Consider the following 23,263-nt stretch of genomic DNA (forward strand, 5'->3'; position numbering starts at 1 on the left):
ATTTAAATGTATTGTGTGAATAAAACAAACACGTGTCTGGATACAAGTGCGTCGTACAGGGGCTACATAACTAGCGCATAGACCCTGAGGGTGGGGGCTCGGTAATTTCTGGTGGGGCTAGCCTTTATGGCTCTCTTGTGTGCTGCCTAAAAGGGGTCGTTTTAACTCCCTTGTGTAAACGAGACGTAGCAAACAACATCCAGAAATCACATTTCACCCCTTGCTTTTCAATGCATCGGAGCGGTTCACACATTCAGTTGTCAACCCGGGTTTGCTGCTACGTAACGTGTGGAACGACCATGCTTACTACGTTGTTATTCTTAAAATTACCAGCGTGCCATTTTTTCAGCACTCTGTCAAGCCCATCCAAGTTTGCACCCAAGTCGGGCCTAGGGGAATAAACCCCAGGCTGGGGTCGCCCGCTTGCCCTTTGCTTTGCTCCTTCCCTTCCCCGCTCCCTCCAGAGATCCTTTAACGTTCCCCGGGTTGCGGAGGTTTTTCCCAGTGACACGAGCCCATCCGGAGCCAAGTCTCCTTTTCCTCCATCTCAGCCGAGCTGCTTTAAAACAGCTCTGAAGGAAGGAGAGGAGAAGCACGAGGCGCGCGGAGGAGACGCGAGACTCCCCCCCCCCCCATTCATTATGAAGCACTTTGAGGAGTGCGAGCGGGGCGGGGGGGGGGCGAGGAAGTTTACATTGCCTCGAGCCCCCTGCGGCTTTCCTTTCGCCCCCTCGCCTGTTACCCTGATTGTACCTCCGCGTCCCCCTCCCCCTCCACGTGATGGGCCCGACATGCGCAGCAGCGCCAGGGGCGCCGGAGGCACATTTGCAGACTGACGTCAGTGTGCACAACCTCTCAGGCCAAAATAGTCCGCTGCTGCTGCAGCTCCAAACTTGGCTGAAGGCCGGTAGTGAGAAGAGATCTCGAGCTACTTCAACAAAACTTTCTCTCCAGTCTTTCCTGCTCCCTCTCTCCCCCTTTCCTTCCCTCTCTCTCCTCCTGATGGTATTCACATAATAGCTCTGCATTGGAAGGGGTGGCCAAGAAGAAAAAACCCCATCCCAAATTCAGTCTTTCCCCCCCTCCTCTCCCCACTTCCTTTCTACCCCTTTCCCTTCTCTCTCTTCCTCCCCCCCGCCCCCACTTTTTGGTTGTAAAAGACAAAAATATGCAGGGTGCTTAGATAAGGCTGGATGAATTGATGGCATCCATTCTCTTGCCTAGTCAGTCCGTTCTCTCAGCTTCCCCTTTTTAGAAAAAAAAAAGGCTATAGAGGATTTCATTCTGCTCTAGAATATAATTCTGGCGTTGGCTTGCCAAGAGGGGAAATCAGAGAGAAGGAATACGGGAACCCTCCAAGTGCTATTTCCTATTGTTTGAAACTCACTTTATAGCAGAGAAATTGAAGATGAAAACGGTAAGGAAAGAATTCACCGGACTCTTTGCCTTATGATTTATTTATTTTTATTTTTGTCTCCCGCATAATGGTGCGTTCAGATGTGGAGCTGGGGTGGTTTATAATGCACTAGGCGAAGTGGATTTTGAATAATTTCAGAGGAACCTTTGAGCTCTGGGGATTAAAAAGTGGGCGCGGAGGGGGGGATCGGGGCGCGCGCGAGGATCTTCTGAGGCAAAGAAGCTTGGTTTAAGTGTGCTCTTGAGCAGTGAAAACTTTTCTGTTTCGGAAGCAAGAAAAACAATGGTTGGCAAAATAATGCGAGCCCTTTTTGTTTGTCGGTTCCTTTAAACTCATTGACTTTGCTTCTGCTATTCTAAAGCCCATCATTTGGTTGTGTCACGTCAGTGCCTATATAAATGGGGGAGACAAGTGCATATTTTCGTGTGTGCATGCGACTCAAAAGGGTCGCATTGATGTAATAGCTGGAGCCCGGATGCTCGCCTGAAGGAGAGAGACATTAAGCTCTTAAGAGGCTAATGGGAGAGATGGGAGAGTGTAGCTTTGATTTAGCCCTAGACGCGGAGGGAGTTGCTAGACTCGCAACGCTTGCCGAGACGATTGAATCGCTCTGTGTGTGTGTGTGTGTGTCTCTCTCTCTCTCTCTCTCTCTCTCTCTCTCTCTCTCTCTCTCTCTCTCTTTTCAAAGGGGTTTTTGGGGAAGGGGAGGCAAAGGTGTGTGGCCGGAGGGTGGGTGGGGGACTAACTGGGACCGTGCTCCCGGCTAATGTGTGTCCACTCTCTTGTCTTTGCTAATTTCTTTCATTGTTGTACAAGAGGAGAGAAAAAGAGAGCGCGAGAGTCAATCTCAGACTCTTGTTTTTATTTGGACTGCCTTTGCAACGCATTTGGGCCTCATGCCAAGTGTCTGGGTCACACGCGTTTTATCCAAATAGATTTAGCGCTGCTGTCTGGAAATGGGCTGCTGAATGTTAACTTTAGGATCAGCTCCACCAGAACAGCTACAGACTCTTCCCTGGGGTGGGGGGTGGGGAGAGGCGAGGCGGGGGAAGAGGGCTTTTGTTCTTTAGAGTTCTCTCCGAGGGGGTAGATGTAAAATGTTCTCTTGTACTCAGAAGGCATGAATGTGTGCGGGGGGGGGATCTGGTTTAAAAGATTGTTTTTAAGTAGTCTGGACTTTCAGCAGTAAAAAATGACAGCTGATCCTTTAGAAAGTTAAGGAGGGGGAGAAGAGGAGGAGGAGGGCGGCACAAAGTTTTACAGATAACTTGACTTTTGCCCTCCTCCCCACCCCCACCCTTCACCACCCAGGTGGCAGCTGATCTGGCGAGTTGCATTGCAAGTGAGAGACGAAGCAGCAGCAGCGCTTTTATTCCTGTCCTGCTGCTTATTCGCGATGCAATCCTGCGTGTGCTTACTTGGGAGTAAGCGCCATTAAACTCAATGGAACTTGCTTCCGAGTAAACCATACGCCAGGCTGCACACACCCACACCTCTTTTCCCTTTGGTGTTGGGTGTTGGCCCCGTTGCTTAGCTAATTATTTAAAGGCCGTGAAAAGGAGCCCTGAACTCCAAAAACCTTCATTTGTTTCTTTTTAAAAAATCTAGTGCGCCCTTCAAATCAGGCTTTTTGTGTGTGTGGTGCTTTGTGTCTATGCAACAGCCGTTCTGTAAAAACCTGGTGTGGGAGAAGCCAATACCTGTGATTGATAGGACACCCACTTCCCCTCCTCGCCTGTCGTCGCTTTGCCTTAGCAACCCCTCGTCCCAGGGATCACTGGCCGCTTCTCGGGAGTCCTGCCCATTCAAGACGTCTCTCTCTCCCTCTCCGCCCCCCCCCCGCTCACTCCTTGCCAGGAGAGGCTCTGTGACTTGCATGAGAGCAGCCAGGAGCCCGGGCGGTGGGGGATGGGCGCCGCGGCTGCATCTTTCTCCCTCGCGCGCTCTGTCAATATGCAACGGGGAGCTCCCGCCAAGCAATATATGCGCCTCTTGCCCCGAGGCTTAGCTGCCAGATGCCCCTGTGTGTCTGAAGGCTGCTTTACCTGAAGGCCGCTCTGCAGCAGACATTTCCCAGAAGTAGAGGAAACGGGTCTCTTTATCCCTTGGATGAGCAAGCAAGGCTGGCAGGCAACACTTCTGGGTTTTGTTTGCAAGGCGAGGCGGCAACCTTCAGTTTTGCTGTTTTCGTTTTGCATTTTTATGTTGTGAGCCGCCCTGTGATCTTCGGGTGGAGGGCGGTGTACAGATGAACAAAATGCTTGTTTAACCTGGAGGTTCTGAACAAAATGCTTGTTTAACCTGGAGGTAGGCTGTATGAATTGTGTATTGCGTTGTAACGATTTGTTGGGTCTCTGGACCGTAATAAAGGTTGATGATGAACTACAGTTAACAACAACAACGCCTGATCTAGACAAGCGCGCGCTCTCTCTCTTTCTCCCCCTCTCTCCACCCCCTCCCCCGGCGTCCTCTCTCCCGGGGAGCGGATGTATTTGCAGGAGTTTTTTGCGGCTTAACGCCAGGCCATTAGTGGGCCACAGGTGCTACCGCCAGAGCCTAGTAATGTCTGAGCAAACATTGCCCAGGGAGATAGATGATGCGGCTGGAGAATGAGGCTCATTGAAAAGAGCGGCGGCTGCTGTTGGTGCCGGCGGCGGCGGAAAGCCGATGGGTTCAGTCTCTGCTGCTGCTGCTGCTGCTGCTGCGCCGCCTTTGGAGGCAGGCCCAGGGCCGGTGGTGGTGGCTGACTGAGCTGCAGGCGCTGTACCGTTGCCAAGGCTCCGGCGGGAGAAGGAAGGGAGGCCGTTTGCAGGCGGCGGGAAGGAGCCTGCGAGCACAGGCTCTCGCTGCTGCTACCTGTTTGCACCAAGAGGTGACTTGAGTGAGGTTGCCGGGGTTGGCAGGGTCGGCCAGGGTTCAGAAATCTGTCCTCAAGTACCTTGAAATATGTGAAATAATGATCAAAAAGGTGTTTCTGCCCATGTGCAGGGTGTCTTTCTCTCACCGTGGAGCAGCTGCAGGCTGTTTTCTCTTACCCCCCCCCCCAAATTAAGGATTAACCATTAAGAAGTAGAAAGGCAAAACAGTGGTACCTTTAATAATAAATGTTAATATTTAATAAATAATGCCTTTATTATGACCTCTATTCCCCTAAATATGGGTAGAGCTCAGTTGGCAAGGATGTGGGTGGCGCTGTGGGTTAAACCACAGAGTCTAGGGCTTGCTGATCAGAAGGTTGGCGGTTCGAATCCCCGCGACAGGGTTGCTGGGTCCCTGCTCCTGCCAACCTAGCAGTTCGAAAGCACGTCACAGTGCAAGTAGATAAATAGGTACTGCTCTGGCGGGAAGGTAAATGGCATTTCTGTGCGCTACTCTGGTTCACCAGAAGCGGCTTAGTCATGCTGGCCACATGACCCGGAAGCTGTACGCCGGCTCCCTTGGCCAATAAAGCGAGATGAGCGCCGCAACCCCAGAGTCGGCCACGACTGGACCTAATGGTCAGGGGTCCCTTTACGTTTACCTTTACTAGTTGGTAGAGGGCTTCCTGAATTCTCTAGGTGCAGTTGGGAAAGGCTTATGCCTGAATCTTGGCGAGCTTCTGTTGGTCAGTACCTACAACACTAAGCCAGATGGACCAGCGTGAGACAGCTTCATAGCACCACTGTAAATGTCACAAAGTCATGAGCAAGCTTTCATGTTGTCCTTCATCAGGAAAGCTATTGAGCAAAATAAACAGATGGGTGTAAGGAAAAAACACACACAGAATTATGTTTTACTTCTAAGCCTGTAGTTCTTGAGATGAAGTATAGGAGGAGTCATAGAATTGTAGAGTTGGAAGGAACACTGAGGATCATCTAGTCCAACCCCCTGCAAGGCAGGAATATGCAGGTGACCCTTAAGGGGATTGAACACAGGACCTTGGTGTTATCAGCACCACACTCTAACCAGCTGAGTTAACTGGAAAGAGTAGTCGTACAGACATAATTGGATTAGGCTCAGTGGGTGCAGGGCATATCCTTGGGTGTTGAGGCAAAAATGAAGCAATTCTTCACCCTTTGCTGAAAATATGAAATCTGGTTCTGTCTCCAGCTATTTCCAGGAGAGACAGCTTAACTGAGTGAGAGCTATTTTTGACCCAGTTCTTAGTCAAAAAGGCATATACTCTAAAATACATGATGATAGCACACAGTGATGGGGAGGGAGAAGGGAAAAAGCGAGCTCAGCATCAGTTTTTACCCTATAGCCAGCAGGACTTGGAAGCCTGTTCAGTGCTTTTTTGTCCCAGTGAGGCTAGGAGCCATCTGGACTTTTTAAATTCCGAGCAGGATTAGAAGCTGTTTGGACCCTAGCAATTTCTCTTCTCTATCCTACCTCCTGGCCAGCTGTATGAAAAATTGTAGGTCTGCCTTGCAGCACTTGAGCTTCCCTGGTGGTCTTCCATCAAGGTAATCCAACTTGGTTTAGTTTCCTAGCCTTGGGTGGTATGGCCAGAGGTGTCTGAGATTAGGGGCCCCTGTCCAAGTACAAGAACAAGCCATGGGGGCAAGCCAGACTACCTGAGGAAGTAGGGCTTGGGTAGGTCTGAGACCTTGCGTCCCTATCCTACCCACAACATTTTTCTTGGTAGATAGCCCTGAGGCTGGGAAGCCTGGTAGACTACCTGGTTAATTTGGGTACAGTAAGTTCAGTTGGAGCACGTTGGAGCAGACTGGCCTGCTGGTGGGATCCCTCTGATGGCATGTCTCTTGGACTGGCTTGGTTCTGGCACTTCTCTGGAAATGAAGCATTGGTTCAGTGGCTGCCAGCCCCACAAAGTTTCCCTGCGCAGGAAGGAGAAGGGTGAGGAGCACCAGAGATCCCTTTGCATGGCCTCTATCATTGCAAGCTTTCTAAAATAGTTATCCGCTGCAGAAGGAAACTGAGGTGAATGTCAGTGTAACTATATCATGTCCTCGCCACTGCTAATATATTTATAGCATTTTAATTGTAGCATATTGAAGGAGAAGAAAGGCAGGTTTGTGCTACTCAGGAAAGGCTGCTAAACCAATCACCTGCACCTCCACAGAGTTCCCCTGTGCACTATTTATTGCTGCTTTTCTTCACCTAGACTTTACTATTCCAGAGAGGCTTTTTCCATTAGGCACATGACGATTGGATTTACATATGTGTTAAAAATTAATCCAGATGAACACTTGCTGCTCTCTCTCTCCGCCCCCCCTTAAGTAGAAAAACAGGGTTTAGGCACAGAAACTGATTTGGTAGCCCTGCATGATGACCTTTGTCATGAGAGAGACAGGGGAAACATGTCCTTGTTAATTCTCCTCGACTTCCCAACAGCTTTCAATACCATCAACCATGGCCTCCTTCTGGAGCAGCTGTCTGGGTTGGGAGTGGGTGGCGCTGCTTTGAGGTGGTTCTGGTTCTACTTGGATGGTCGCTCCAAGATGCTTGGGGAGTGTTTTTCAGCCCCATGGAGCCCTCAATGCGGAGTTCCTCGGGGCTCAATTTTCTCCCCTATACTATTTAACATCTACAGTACATGAAATGGCTGAGTGGGATCATCCAGAGTTTTGGAGGACATTGTCAGCAATATGCTGATGACACACATTTCTACTTCTCCTTTACGTCTGCAGGTGAGGCAGGAGATGTGCTGGACCAACAACTCCTAGCTTCTGTTTAGCCCGTGTTGCAGTGAGATGGTTTTCCTTTTAGAGGCAGGTGGACTGAGTTTCCAACTCTTTTTTGTCAAATGCTCTGGAGGGATAGAATTTGGTTGTAAATCTCATGAAAGGATCTACAGAATGCCAAGTGGAATACGTTTTGTGCAGTGTTTTATTTGTATGCATGTGAGATGCTTTAATAGGGTTTGGGCTCAATTCACATTCCACTTACTCTGTTATATACTTGAAATTCACTACTTTGGAATACATCGGTTGTGATGGGTATCTTCACTTATAATAGAATCAGAAAAGAACTATTTGATATTAAGCAAACCTTTCTGAAATGCTTTATATGGTTTAGTTTAGTTTAATAACATATTTAAAGAGAAACTTCAGAGTTAAAGACTTCAGAGTGTGAAGGGGTGGCGATTCAAGGAATAAGGCACATATATTTAACAGTAAAGTTGGTTAGCCATACACACATTTTATACACACATTTGTACCCACACATAAACATACTGTGCATGCACAAACACTTGGTCAGTAAAAAGTAAATTAGGTCTGCTGATGTAATAATGACTGGGTAGAATTCTGTAGCCCTTTTGTGAAGAGAGCCAGACTGCATAGTAATGTAATAGTCCCTTCTGGTATTAAAATATATGAATGAAAATGCTGATAAACCCAACTAATCCCAACACCTGCAAGATTGTCTCAGCCAAAATTAGGCCACCTGCTTGCAAAATACTGGACTCACCAGTGTTTCCATGCTTCACAGGTGGACAAGTCTTATTTTATATAGACTAAGAACATGTGTGTACTGTGGTATATGGTGCAGCTTTAATGTATTCACATGATTATGCATTTTGCAGAGCCATTTGATGCTATGTTTGCTGTATACCTTGAGCTCCAGAAACCTTGGCCTCAACCCAGAGAAAGTCACAACTTAAGGCCTGTTGAGATTCAGGGGTGGGGGTGGGTTTTCTCATTGATCTGAAGTGGACTTTGTCTTGGGGAAGCCTTGAGTGCATGAAGATTTTTAGAGTGCCTTTTATTCTGTACTCTTTGATATTAAGATTATTAGTGTTCCAGTCTTAGTGCTGTGTTGTTTAGTGTTGGACTTGGTTATAGAATCTTAGAGTTGGAAGGGACCCAACCCCTTGCAATGCAGGAATCTCAGCTAAAGCATCCATGACAGATGGCCATCCAACCTCTGCTTAAAAACCTTCAAGGAAGAAAAGTCCACCACCATTTGTGGGAGTCTGTCCCACTGTCGAACAGCTCTTACTGTTAGAAAGTTTTTTCGTGTGTTTAGCTGGAATCTCCTTTCTTGTTACTTGAAGCCATTGGTTTGACTCCTACCCTCCAAAGCAGGAGAAAACAAGCATGTTCCCTTTTCCATTTGACAGCCCTTAAGATATTTGAGGATGGCTGTCATATCTCCTCTCAGTCTCCTCTTTTCCAGGCTAAACATTCCCAGCTCCTTCAAGCGCTCCTTGTAAGACTTACCCTTGATCATCTTGGTTGTCCTCCTCTGCACACATTCCTTCTTATAAGAAAGCTCTTACTTCCGATCTAAGAACTTAGTCCTTAGATTGGTGGTAACAGATCCTTTCCCCTAACATCACATGATGTTAAGTAACTGACAGGTGGGTATAGTTTGCCCATGGCCTCATGACCAAATTCAGAGGCCTAGTGGGCTGGATGTTCCGCCACCTCAGTCCTAGAATCTGACTACTAATATGCCCTATATAGCAGAACCCAAAAAACCATATGCCACAATTATAGCAAGTCCAGTGGAGGTGTCTGGAACACTGTTTCATCTGTATTGGATGAGTTTCAGCTGCTTTGGCCTGAGAACACACATAGATTGCTGCCCTCTTGAGCCTTGCCCATCTTGGCTTCTTAGAGCTAGCCAAAGGAGATTGACTGGGTGGGACCATTGAGTGATTATTGCTTCATTTGAGAATAGAGAGATACCCTCTGTCTTGAAGGACTTGAGAACTTTTCCGGACCCATAATGTGAAACAACTATTGCCCAGTGGCAAATATCCTCTTTTGGGGCAAGGTGCTTGAGAAGGTGACAGCAGTCCACCTTAAGGCATGCTTGGAGGAAACTGATTATCTGAATCAATTTCAGTCTAGCTTCAGGCCTAGTCACAGCACTGAAACTGCCTTGGTTGCCCTTGTTGATGTTTGTCGGGAGAAGGATGTTTTTCTTTTTGAGATTTCACAAAATTCTTTTTACCTTCATACCTAAGTAGTGATTGCAACCAGGTTTTTGACATTTACTATAACACACATATTTGAAACCTGTTCCCTTTTTCTGTGATTTGCCTTACCCTTTGTGAAAGGGTGTGTCACAGGAAGAGGGCTATGTCTTGCAAATGCAGTTGAACTACACTCACTTGCACTACTAATCATGTGTAGTTGATGTATTGGGACAGAGTGGGACTGGGAATTGATACTCAAAGACACCTTTGTTCACTTTACACAGCACACAACATTTTTTTCTAATAAAAAAAATACTTTAAAAGGCATGCACTGCTTTTCAAATGGGTATCAAGGCAGCATACCACATAATACAAAAACATAAAAAGTTCATTAAAATACAATGAAGCAGCAGACATGGAATCACTAAGCAGAAAAATAAATTAAGATCCAGTACAGTATATGCTTAGGCAGACATAATGTTTTGCTCTAAAAATGAAGCCTCACGACTGTTTGATGCAGCACTATTTAAAACACACTGCATGTGCAAAGATACCTGGTAACAAGGCAGCAGTCCTCAAGCATGTCACCAGTGCCACCCTCAGATTCAGGCCAACATATTTTAAACGAAATAATGTATGTGGAAATGGTACCTTTAAAATGTTGATATGAGGAAGATGGCAACAGTAGCTGTGTCATGCTGGGGCCTCACAAGAAAAAGTGGGCAGCAGAGGCTCAGAGCATAGGGATTGGCCAGAGAAGGAATAAGAGCAGAATCAATATATTTTTCCTGAAATTTGGAGCACCCATGTTATAACACCCTAGAGCCCACAACTTTGATACTTCTCATCATTCTGTGTAGTATTGTTGGGAAATGCCAAGAGTTAAGACTGCTTATAAAATCCTGAGTCAACTCTCTTGTATGCATGCATGACGTAATGGTCTATAATTCCTATTCTCTTGAGAATGAACATTATGCCATGGTCTTTAATTATCACACATAATTGCATTTTAATCACTGTTTCTTCCACGTACTTCCTGTGTTGATAGAGGGTGATTCTCAACCCACACGTGGCCCCTTTGGCTCTGTGTTCTTCATTTGTTTAGTCTTGTTGATGAGCTGAAGGAAAGCTTGTGTTATTGAAGGGTAACACAGCTGCGTTTATGACTGACAGCAGGGGGGCTCCGATAATAAAGGAAGCTTTAAAATTTTAGGCAATAAACAAAATAAAATAATGTGACTCACTAGCCCTTATGACAAACAAAAAATAATCTGAACTTTTAATGAGCTTTGGTACTTGTAAAATGTTGAGGAAGGTGGTCTTATATTAGTGATTCTTGGTGAGAAAAATGGGCAGTGAGTTGTAGCTCTTGTGGGGAGACTACGGAAAACGTGTGCAGGGAATAAGAAACACGCAAACATATTGATCTAGGTTGTGAAATATGCTTGTCTGTCAGGTAATTCTAATGGAAAGGGGAATTTATTTTCACTGAGCATATAAATATATATGGCTAAATTAAAAATCAAAATGGTTGGCATCCATCTGTCTCAGGAGACCATGGAAGAGTGCACCTTTGGTACAAAAATTGAAATAAATTAACCAATCCTTCATGCCAAATCCTTCATTCAAGCTCACATTACAGGAAGAAGAATGTTAAGGGCTGTAAGTGGTGGGAATCTTGGGAGGTTGGAGAATCTTGTTGTGGTCTGTCCTTCTTGAAGTACCACAAGCCAGGCATTGTATTCTGGTGGGAACAACACAGAGCTACAGGTAGAGGACCAGCTGGATAGCTTTGACAAAGGAAGGTCAATGGCACTTGTTTGATTTGGTATTGCAAATCATTGTGCCCTCATCCATCACTCTGGAACAGCATGCAGAATAGTTTTTGTGGGGAGGGGAGACAAAACTAAAGGAGTAGAGCAATAAGGATTTCCTTGCTCAAGTCTATATCCCTGGGCAACAAATTAGAAGGGCCAGATGTGAGACTTGCTGATGCAAGTAGAGATGGACAGAAGCCAAGCTAGAAATTCTGACTGTAAACATTTGCTGTAAGACCTATGGCCTGATGAACGAAGTGAATGACCCATAGGAAAGTGCATCTTTTCTTGGCAGCGACCCGAAATAGCAGCAACATCCAAAAGTTCAACCAATAATATTGTTGTTCTTGGGGGGGGGGGGGAATATGGCTAAATGGCCAGGATCTGGGAGCACTTACCAGTGGTAGGATGGTAGAACAAGCCAAACTAATGAACTGCGAATGATCTTTGGTCATTAATGTAGGTACAAGAAGCGGGAATCTAGTGAGGGTCAGCTATACCTGCCCCAGGGAAGCAATAGAAGAAGAAGAGTTTGGATTTGATATCCCGCCTTTCACTCCCCTTCAGGAGTCTCAAAGCGGCTAACAATCTCCTTTCCCTTCCTCCCCCACAACAAACACTCTGTGAGGTGAGTGGGGCTGAGAGACTTCAAAGAAGTGTGACTGGCCCAAGGTCACCCAGCAGCTGCATGTGGAGGAGCGGAGACGCGAACCCGGTTCCCCAGATTACGTGACTACTGCTCTTAACCACTACACCAGTTTAGAACTTAGAAAGGCTTCATAGTCCAGTGGGGTGCTGTACCTCTGCTAGAGTTTGTGGCTTTGCACTTGGCATTCCAATCAGTTACATAAATTGTCTCTGAACCTATCATTCAGAGGCAGAGAACTCCAGATGCAAATTGCCTCTCATTTTTAGTTAATTTCCCTCTGAGCAGTATCTGAACTTCTGTAGTTTTGCTTCATAAAGCAGTAAAAGAGAATTAAACACAGACAGGACAGCAGATCAAAACTCCAAGAGTTAATTAGAAAAATGCCTGCCAGAATCAGTGAGGTGATGGAAGGTCTTAAGGAGCTAATAGAAAGGCATCAAGGAGCATTTCACAACCTGGGTACAGCCATGAAAAAGGTTTTCTTTCATATCCCCACCAAACATAGCTCAGATATAGTTTTCCTGGCTGATAGGAGGGGAACAGACAAATTTATATCAGATGAGACAGCGCCTCATTCTCCTAGTGCCGGTAAGAAGGCAGGGAAGCATGGCACTTCTAAATGCGCTCTGTGCACAGAAACATTTACCCCAGCCCATTTTCATATGTCCCCCCATCTTCATTGCTGACATTGTTGATTGCAACGCATGACCTTTCTGTTAAGAAAGGATTTTTAGTATAATTTTACTTACATTGTTTTAACATTTTCATTGTTTTGTTTTGACTACAAGTAGATGCACATTCTCAAGTCTCAGGCAGCTGTTAAGTATTAGCACAAAATATTTGGAGACCAGCATTTTGAGAGAAACAAAACAAAATCACAATTTTTATGCTGTGTAAGGGCCAACCATTTATAATGTGGCCATTTCCTAAAAACTTTAAAATGTGTACTTGTCACTGCAGATGCAACAACTTTCATGTGCAGTATTTTTTTGTATAACATTTGTGGTTTCGTGGGTTTTTATGAACTGTATAATTTGAAATCCCGAACTCATTTTTCTGCAACCAATGGTCAACGAGAATTTTGCATGAATAAAGTATGCAGGTTACAGTCTTGTAAAACAGTAATAATGAGATCAGAAATTATATATTATTTTGCCGGAAGATATGGTATTTTGCTTGTCCCGGATTTTTCTTTTGACTATTGACACATCATGCTCTCTTCTTCACAGCTGAAATCAATGTAGTAGGTATGGAGTTCAGCTTACTAAACTTGAATATGGTGCAGGGATGCTTTGCAGAGCACTATCCTGACAGGAAAGGGTGGAATTAGTGTGGCCATTGATATTAATAGGATGATACAGTAGTGGATGTACTACTATATGTATTTACTGTTCTCAGCATTGCTCTCCTTCCTTCTCCTCATACTCAGGTGTGTGCTGCACATGGTCGCTCAGACGTTGTTCAGCCTCCTTGATTTAGGCCTCGCTGTCTTCTGAGGAGGCCCTGACCTAAGTTCCATCTCCTGGAAGGACTAAGCTCTAGAAGGAGCATGACATTTACTGTGACTGTCTTGATGCTCAGAAGCTTTCTTCCAAGAGTGGGTCATTCAGCCTTGGCCTTGCTTGCCATGGGAAGAAAAGAATCCTTCTGCCCAAGCACTAGGCACCCAGCAATTTTGGACATGGCTGGATAGGAGAGCTGTTGGCCAGTGGCTGGCATCTCCTGACTGGAGCTATGCACTAGTCTTCCTGAAGAGTAGGGACTTATCAGGATGCATCCTTTGGCCCTTGAGGAGTTTGGGAATGGTTGGCATAGTGGTTGTTAGGTTCTGCTCTGCTGACTGAACCTTCACTAACCTCAACGGCTCTAGAGCATAGCCTAGTGAACCTCCGAGGTCTTTAGCTCCTCAGGGTAAAAAGAGATCCTTTCCCTGTCATTGGCTATCTTCCCTCATGGGCTCTCACCTTGGACAACCCATACAAAATGAAAACTAAAGAAGACATGCATTTGGATGTCTGAGGATGTTGAAAATTCTGTCTGTCTAATTAATTGTTTAAAAAATTAATATTGACTGAAACTGATTTTCAATGTTATCTATGCTTTCCAGGTAAAGAAATGGACAACAGTTGTTTGCTATTCACTTTAACTCCTCATTGACATGTGAAGGACTTATTTTTTAATTACTTTTGGACTGAAAATGTCTGCAGACATAGAAAAAAGTATATTATTCCAAAACGCCTATCAAGAAGTGGAACCACAAATAGCTAATCCTGAAGAAATATACTAAATCTTGGTTATGGTGCAATGCTGGAGTGGAGTTAAAGCTGTAGCACATAGGTAGCCCACTTCTTCTAAATTATGGAAATTTTGTGGAAGATGTTGACCTGGATTTTGTGCATAATTATGGTTTTGTCAGAATTTCACGGTGACAACAGGCTTTCGTATAGTTCTCAAGGTAGGGTTCCAACTTTTTAAGCTACCGTCTTTTGTCACTTATTTCAGTTAATTAGTTTTCTTTAACATTTATATTAATATTCATTGTGAGAGACCACAAAGGATTTATGGTGTAAACATTTTAGTTATTCTCTGTGGGAGTAAAATTGGAATATACGCTTTTTATTTTATTATTTAAGCATTGTGTATAGCTGTTAACACATTAGACTCCATTAGCAAATTGAAAAGTCAGTATTTTAATGTATCACTTCATAATAAAGAAATTACCAAATTAAAATATTGTTGAAGTAACAGAAGTAATTTATTTAGAACAAAAAAATAAATAAAGTTCTTGCTTTTTGCCTGTTCATTAAAAATGTGAAATCTACATGCTGAAATCTAGGACCCTGTGTGCACTGCAATATATATCTTCAGTACCACTTTGTGCAAGTTCTCCCATTAATTTAAATGGAAATAGCAGCCGGTATAGGCCTACTTCTTCAATGCAAGTTAAAATAGGAATCCTTTCTGGCAGTGGGAGCGCATGGACTGAAGCTTGTGCATCCTTATCTGATTGTTGAATCAGGGCACTAACCCAGCTTGTGCTCTTTTAAAATTAGTGGAGCTCACTGGTATTGAACTGTACCCTTTGACATTTACAACATGATTCTTTCCATACTAATCATTTTTTCTATTGCTGATAGATAGGTAGATATTTACTTATATTTTTCAAATGACACATCATGAAATAGGCAAATCATGGAATAGGCCAGACATTTAGCTAACATAATATGGATGAGTGGAATGTATATTTTAAGAACAGATTAATATTTTTTTCTGTTAGAAAGTGGGTATTTTCTTTAGTAAAGTCATTTTGTGTGTTAATATGTTCACATGAACATGAATTTTGATGGTGCTTGGATATAGCAAAATGTGGATAATGTACTACTCCTTCTTGTGTCCTGTTATATTTTCTTCTCTTTTATGGCCATTTCTTGGACTGATTTACCATGCGGTTTCAAAGAGGAATTCCTGTCTTACCTTGAACACTACCAACTAACAATCCCAATAAGGGTTGATCATAATGGAGCCTTCCTCAGCTTTACTGTGAAAAATACTAAGCCCTCCAGGAGAAAGAAGAGGAGTACTGAACATTATGACCAAGAACTGGCAGTATCTAAATTATTTTTTAAACTTTCTGCCTATGGCAAGCACTTTCACTTAAACCTGACTCTCAACACAGATTTGGTCTCCAAACACTTCACAGTAGAATACTGGGGGAAAGACGGGCCACAGTGGAAACATGACTTTTTAGACAACTGTCATTACACGGGATATTTACATGGCCAGCATGGTACAACTAAAGTAGCGTTAAGCAACTGCAACGGTCTGGTAAGTTCACGTTATGTATTCTAGCATGTTGGTATTCTTGAGTCTTTAAATTTACAGCATCTCTCCGTTCACGCTATTATTACTACTACTACTACTATTATTTGGATTATGGCCATATAATGGGCATATGTTTGAACAGGGGGGCTTGAGGGCTGTCTATAGGGAAGAGGCTCCTGATGGATGTTAGCTCTAACACAAAGGGTGATCCCATTAGGACAGGGCTGGGTGTGTCATTAAATGACAAAGGACACAGGTAGTAGCTCTGAACAGGCCTTCCAACATAGTCTTCTTGTTGCATAGTTGCAAGACAGTCACAGAGAGTCAATAGCTAATCAGAACTCACACCAGATGACTGAGGGGTTCACTGTGGGGAAAGCTGGAAACTTCTAGGAAATTTAATCCAGTTCTGGAGGAAGATGCTCGCTGAAGCAAGCCCTTTTGTTAATTAATGGCCAAATGAAGGCTTAGAGATAGGCTTGCATTAGATATGGCAATGGCTATGGGAACTAATTAGGCTTGCAGTTATGTTGCAGATAATGCAAAGGTTCAGTATCATCCATGACTGCTGCTATGAAAGGAGGATTGGATTAAACCAGGCTTCCTCAACCTTGGCCCTCCAGATGTTTTGAGACTACACTTCCCATCATCCCTGACCACTGGTCCTGCTAGCTAGGGATCATGGGAGTTGTAGGCCAAAAACATCTGGAGGGCCAAGGTTGAGGAAGCCTGCTTTAAACCACCTCTGCTTCTTTTGATTTGTGTGCATTGGCATTGCACTCATTGCCCAGAGCAAAGCTGAAATAGGCACATAGTTTTGAGGCATTTCAGTTAAACCATGCTTCTCAGTAACACCATTTCATTTGTTGCTGGTGTCACAGGGAATAAGCAAGCAGAGTGGTATCCAACATAGCTGTTCCATTTGCACAAGGTCTTCCCCTTGCAGAACAGAACTTCCCCTCTCCTCATGTGCTCCCCATGCCCCCCCATCTGCTCTGGAACAGTGGAGAAAACCCCAGAACAGATGGCAAGGGATTTTCTGGCAATTCTGGGGGAAGAACAACATAAAGACTGCTGCTTCAGTACTCTGAAAATGCAGTAATCCCACAAACTCTGGGGAAAGCCATATCTTAGTGGTAGAGTATATGTTGGCCCCAGGTTCCAAACTCAGCATCTTCTGGGAGAGATTCCTGTTTGTAATCCTGGAGAGCTACTACCAGTCAGTGCAGAAAATAGTGAACTAGATGGACTGACTCAGTGTATGGCAAGCATCCTATGTTCCTATGAAATGCCTGCATTGCATGAGCAAAAAGCATACAATGGTGCAAATAAAACAAACAAAAACCTATAGTTGAAAATACCATTCAAAAAACAACAACTTCTAATTAGTGGACAGGAATTGTAATCAGTTTTAGAAATCTGCATTGACATCTAATTTAGACAACTGTCCAGCACAGGTACCGTAGTGGCTTTTTGATTATGTAATGATTATAACGTGAAATAAGTTTAACAGGAATAAAAGTGTATCTTTTAGTGGGTAGGATAGTTTAAACTTCTTAAGAAAACACTAAGTACTTAAAAGTACAATTTTCTGATGTTAGCCCATCTGATTAACCAGTTGGAGAAAATTCTCTTGGTTGACAAATGTGAAGAATATGGAGGAAGCAGAACCATTGCAGTATCAATTGTGATAAATCATAGCAAAAGGTGTACAGTCCAAGCCTACACAGTACTTTTGTAAGCTGTCCAGCTGTTGATTGGATTCTGGGTTGTTTTAGCAGTAAGTCTTATATGGAAAAAGACATGTACAGTTGTACTATAATTCAAGCCTAAAAATAACTGTAGAGTAGTTGGTTACAAAATTATGAAAGAGCACACCATGTTTGGAAACCAACACACTATTCATTACTGTAGTAAATCTTAAAGTGTACCATCTATGATATGTGGAGATTGTTTCTCTATTCTACATAGAGAATAGATACATACATATTCTACATAGAGACACTGGGTATCAGTTGCACTTAGGTGTCACAAGGTCTCATTAACTTTCTAGAAATAGGATTAGTGATTGGAATTCCTCGGTGTTGGAAATGGGCATGTGTCTGCTGAATTGGCCCTTGTTTGCCTGCAAGGTCACAGCTTTCTTTAGCTTTCTCTATCACTACTCACAAGCAGGTAGTAACTCCTCACAACAGGATCAACGGACTGTGATTTACAGTCCTTACAGAACTATGGAAAGACCAGGACCTGGATAATCTCTTATAGTTAGGTTTGGAAGGGAAGAGGAGAAAGCAAAAAAAAAAAAAGGCTGATCTTGTAGCCCAATTCTAAAGACTGCCAGTTCCAGAGAGCTCACACATCAGGCATATACTAGGCAAGCGAAATGGTACACTGTTTCTTTTGAAGAACTGAGGGCCCATCCAGACTTCTGCTTGTCCACCACTTTCCCCCAGGAGTACATGATCTTTACCACTGAATTGGAGCCTAATAAATTATTATTATTAATAAATTATTATTATTCAGGAAGAGGGCCTTCTCGGTAGTGGCGCCTGCCCTGTGGAACGCCCTCCCATTAGATGCCAAGGAAATAAACAACTATCCGACTTTAAGAAGACATCTGAAGGCAGCCCTGTTTAGGAAAGTTTTTAATGTTTGAAGTTTTATTCTGTTTTTAATGTTCTGTTGAAAGACTTCCAAAGTGGCTAGGTAAACCCAGCCAGATGGGTGGGGTAGAAAAAATAAATAATTATTATTATTGGTGCTGGAGGAGCCAGCTCAGAAACTGACTTAAGCTGAGGTGACGCCCCAGAAAGAGGCTCTTTACTGACAGGAGGGACCAGCTATGGTAGCATCCCTTTAGGACAGTGGTGGCCAAACCTGGCCCTCCAGCTGTTTTGGGATTACAATTCCCATCATCACTGACCACTGGTCCTGTTAGCTAGGGTTTATGGGAGTTGTAGTCCCAAAACAGCTGGAGGGCCAAGTTTGGCCACCACTGCTTTAGGAGATGCCTGACTAGAGTTGTCCTATATCATAGGGGCAGGGCACCTCTTTGGTAGCCTGCTTGAAGCTTCAGCTCCTGACTCTCTTGATCACTGGTGTCAAGGATGAAGAACAATGCTTGAAGATTGGTCATGGGCTTCCTCCTGGGGAATACTAAAGCAGGGCTGAGCTTTCACAGCTCTTCCTACCTATACATCTTCATTTTGGACCTTAGGCATTTTTCTGTAACCAATTATTTTAAAACAGTGCTACCGGTTACTCTTAGATTCTCATTCCTTTCATTTATTTTGGCTGATTGTGAATATCCCGACTTTGGTTATTAATATTGTCATGTCTCTGAGGTACGAGAGATGAATTAAAACGATTGTTTTGTAAAACTGGTACAGTGAGATGCTGAAATTTATACATTACTTCAGATTTCATTGTGTTCCTAGCCACAGACAGTCCTGGTGTGCTTGATTTCAGCGGTTAATACTGTGAGACTGAGTATAACTGGCCTCTTGTCTCACTAGTGTGTGGCCTGTGCATGCATGAAAAAAGGGAGCGAGTGGCTAGAAAAACAAAAAACAAATAGTACATTTTTATCCATTAGCATCCCAAGGGGAAAGTATGCTCACACAATCCTTTGTCACCCAAAGCTATCTCAGGGGCTAAGTAAAATTGCCACTTCTGAAGACCAGAAGCATTCAGCTTGAGGTAGACCTTCCTGAACTGGGGTACATGGGCTCTCTCTGCATCCTTTTTGTTAAAAAACAAATGAACTACCCTATATATCTCTTCATATATATTTATAAACAGGCCCTCAGAACTCTACATAATGTAAATACATGAGAGCTGCCTTTGAGGCAATAACTGCCAATCCTTCATCCTGCATACTGTGGGTGCTTCAAGCAGGTGGGGGGATGGGCGAGAATTTGAAACCTGCTAACTGTCATATTGTGAGGATAATATTAATCCTTGGAATTCATTTACTGAACTCCCCACCACTGCTACTAAAATTACTTTTAGCACTTGAAAAGCTGGGGTGGGGAACTTAAACATTGAGAGGCTATTTTACTTTTCAAAGGGAAAAGGGTATAAAGGAGAAAATCTATAATGGCTCTTAACAAATGAGAAAAGTACAATGTTTCACCAAAAGAAGACTAAGCTAACGTCATTTTGCCCCTCACCCACCCCCATCCTCCAACACATAGAAGCAGGTTTATGCTGTGGAAACTAGAAATTACAGTTTGAATGACCAACTTTAGAATTTATTTTATTTTATTGGTAGGCTGTTCTAGAATGTATTAACTACACATAATGGAGGCTTCAAGAAGCTGTCACAGAATTGTCTGGAAAGAGAATGTGGAGGCCATTGATTGGTACATATATGTAATAGATGAAGTCATCTTTAAAAGTCAGTAGTTAGCAAAGAATAGTACCTTCTCATGAAATGAAGTGCACAGGAAAAAGGGATTTGTCCCAGATGCCTATTAAAAATGGTTTTTGGTTTTTTTAGGCTAGGCCTATGTCTAGCATAAGGGTGAGATGAATAATCCTATATATGTTTCCACAAAACTAACTCCTATGTAGATGTGCATAGGATTGTAAACCTAAACCTCATTTTTTCACTCTGTGAACCGAAACCTGTATTTGTATTAAATAACATCTCACAATAGTGAGAGAACAGTTGGAATGTGAGAGGAATTGTATATTCTCCACTCATAAGGCAGCATAGGCAAATAGTGTTTTTTAAAAAAATAATAATCTGCATGGCAGTGCTGATAAAGTTATGAAGAATACAAGTAGGACATGGAAAATGTCATTTTATTACTGAAGATATTTTAGGTAATAGCAACGTAGAGCTGGATGTCTCTCATGAGTTTGTCCTCATTCACTTATTAAAGTGTTTGTTTAAGGTATTTGTATACTGCTTATCAAATAGACTTCCCAAAATAGTTTACGTAAGATGGTTACAAAAATAAGCACTGATTTTTAGAAGAAAGTTACAATGAAATGTTTGGGCATTTCTTGACTTAATATCAACATTGCACTGCTCATTGTTTTTCTAGTATTTGGATTCTGGATTTTTATTGACATTTCTACATTTTAGCTTTGTTATTTTATGGTTTTTTTTTACTTTGTAAAACTTTTTTATATTAAGCAGTTGATAGATTGATTAAATCAATAAGGAATAATTGATTAAATCAATAAGGAATAAAGATAACTGTTTGTTAGAAGAAGCTGTAATTGCTTCTTCTCAACTCCTCTGAAGGGCAAAATAGTTCTGCAGAGACCCATCCCTGTGGTGACAGTGGGAGGAGAGGTGCCACTACTGGGAGCAGGATGGTGGGAACTCACCAGTTCATTTCTTCTCCATTCCCCTTTGCAATAGCAGTACAGTCATACCTCGGGATAAATATGCTTCAGGTTGAGCGCTTTTAGGTTGCGCTCCGCGGCGACCCAGAAGTAACGGAGCGCGTTACTTCCGGGTTTCGCCGCTTGCGCATTCGCAGACGGTCAAAATGACGTCATGCGCCGAAGCGGTGAAACGCAACCCGCACATGCACAGACGTGCTGTCGCGTCTTGTCTTCTGTTCGGGATGCGAATGGGGCTCTGGAAAGGATCCCGTTCGCATCCCGAGGTACCACTGTAGTAGTAGTAGTAGTAGTAATAATAATAATAATAATAGTAATAGTAATGATGATGATAATACCACAACCGTATTTAGAGGCATGGAAGACAATTTTAAAAGTTTGTAGCATTCAAACATATGAAAGAGGTGAACTTTCAAAGCTGCCATCCTTTGAAGTAAGCTCTATTGAAATACTGTATTGGCCCAGATATAAGCCACACTTTCCCCTCAAATTCCGACTGGAAAGTAAAAGTGCGGCTTATATTCGGAACCGAGTGCTGCACACCCACCTCCCGACACTACTGCCCTGAATGGTAGTGTCCCCAAGCTGGCGCTCGGTTTCGAGCATGCTGCGTGCCAGCCTCCCAGCACTACTGCCCTGGGCGGGGGGCAGTCAGCTCTGGCTTGGGGAGGGAGTGCTTGGAGGTGGGCGCACTTCAAAGCAAGCACCGGTGCCGGCCGCCCCCGCACCCCTTGTCCAGGGCGGTAGTGCTGGGAGGTGGGCCGCACCCGCAAATAAGCCTTGAATTTTAAAGGTGTGGCTTATTTGCGGGTGCGTCTTATATTCGGGCCAATACAGTAAATGGAATTTTACATTGTAGTAAATTATTTAACAATTGCAGTTAATTTTTAAAATGCTTGACAAATTTGATGACTATGCTTGTTGCCACTTTTGATCTCAAAAGAAAAAAAGTGTTTGGAAAACCAGAATCAAATAATATTATGTTCTGCTTCCTATAGGCTACTAAGCTAGCAAATGAATGTAGGATCAAGCAAATAATTCCATTCAGAATTTTATACTTGTTTGCTAGAAACAAAATTCGATATTATAATGTTTTTCTCTACTAATAGTGTTGATTTTAATGGTCAATGAATAGACAGGAAGTATTAGATTAAGCAGGGAGGCTAGACACAACCTGAGATATTTTAATAAGTCGGGGGTGGAAAGACCTTTAAGCTCTGGACTTCATTTTACCTTCCACCACAAGCTAGGATAATCAGCATTCTCAGAGGTTTAGTTAACATAGTCCCTCATTCACAGATGAGGGTTGTTTATTGGAGCCCAACTCTTTTACTTCCTTGATGGGAAATCCTTTTGAACTTCTGGCCATCTGCCACCTTCAATAGTTTTAATACAGTGTTGTTATCCCTTACTTTAGCTCAGGGGTTCCCAGACTGGTATGTGAGCTTTATTCAGGTGGCCCATGGCGTGTCTGTAAAAATAAGATTAAAAAATCATACAGCCTGTAGCACAGCACATTACAATTTCTACAACAGGCAGAAAAATCATTAACTGGTCCACCAAAAGCCTCAGCTATTTTCAAGTGTTCCATGGGAGGGTGAGGGTGAGGAGTTTGGGAACTATTGCTTTAGCTAAATAAGTTTCATTGCACCAGGCTGACCTTCCAGTTACCTGCAATTTTTCCTGGTAGGCAGTTACACAAAGTATTATCTGCAGTTGCACACATTTCTACAGTAGCTGCAGAAATCATGAACTTATCATGGGGCTTTTCTGTTATTTATGCCATCTGCAACTGTCTGTGAATAGAACATAGTGGGATGGCACTGGCGCTACTTCTTTTCCACATATATGGGAATCTACTGTTCATGGGCAAGTCAAAAACACTCATGTTGTGGACTTATCCAGAATATCCTGCCTGTGATAGACTGTGATAGTACATTCCCATATGTCTGTGTTGAATATCCACTCAAAGAACCACAGCTTACAGGTAAACAGCTTTGTTTACTGCAAAATAGCAAGTCTCTCTTGGTATTATTGCAAGTTTAGATTAATTATGTGTTTACTGTGGAAACTGTGTGGGAGTTCTTCCTGCATTTTGATGATCTGCTAATCTGCTCAGAGTTGGTGGCTCGTATTTAAAATGTTTTTATGAGCAATATAAATAGCATGAATACATTTTATTGGTCTTTGCTTACATGAAGGTCGTGTGTAGTGTTAGGTTTCAGCATCTGGATAAAAACAGAATCTTTCAATAATAATTGCTTTGACTCAATCTTGTAATTTAAAATGTATTTTTTAGTGCATAATGTGATATTAACCATTTGTAT

At 43.2% G+C, this 23,263-nt stretch overlaps 1 protein-coding gene across 1 annotated transcript in view; it reads left to right on the plus strand.

Moving 5' to 3' along the window:
• The first annotated feature begins 830 nt into the window (after positions 1–830).
• The window catches only part of ADAMTS6 (ADAM metallopeptidase with thrombospondin type 1 motif 6), a 116,622-nt gene continuing 94,189 nt past the window's right edge, over positions 831–23,263 (plus strand). Inside the window, exons 1-3 of the mRNA XM_083703791.1 lie at positions 831–1,417; positions 13,861–14,208; positions 15,211–15,601. Coding sequence (XP_083559917.1) covers positions 14,112–14,208; positions 15,211–15,601 — 488 coding nt within the window. The 5' untranslated portion in view covers positions 831–1,417; positions 13,861–14,111. The remainder of the gene's footprint in view (positions 1,418–13,860; positions 14,209–15,210; positions 15,602–23,263) is intronic.

The sequence above is a fragment of the Podarcis gaigeae genome (assembly GCF_964106915.1).
Source record: "Podarcis gaigeae genome assembly, chromosome: 11".
NCBI lineage: Eukaryota > Metazoa > Chordata > Lepidosauria > Squamata > Lacertidae > Podarcis > Podarcis gaigeae.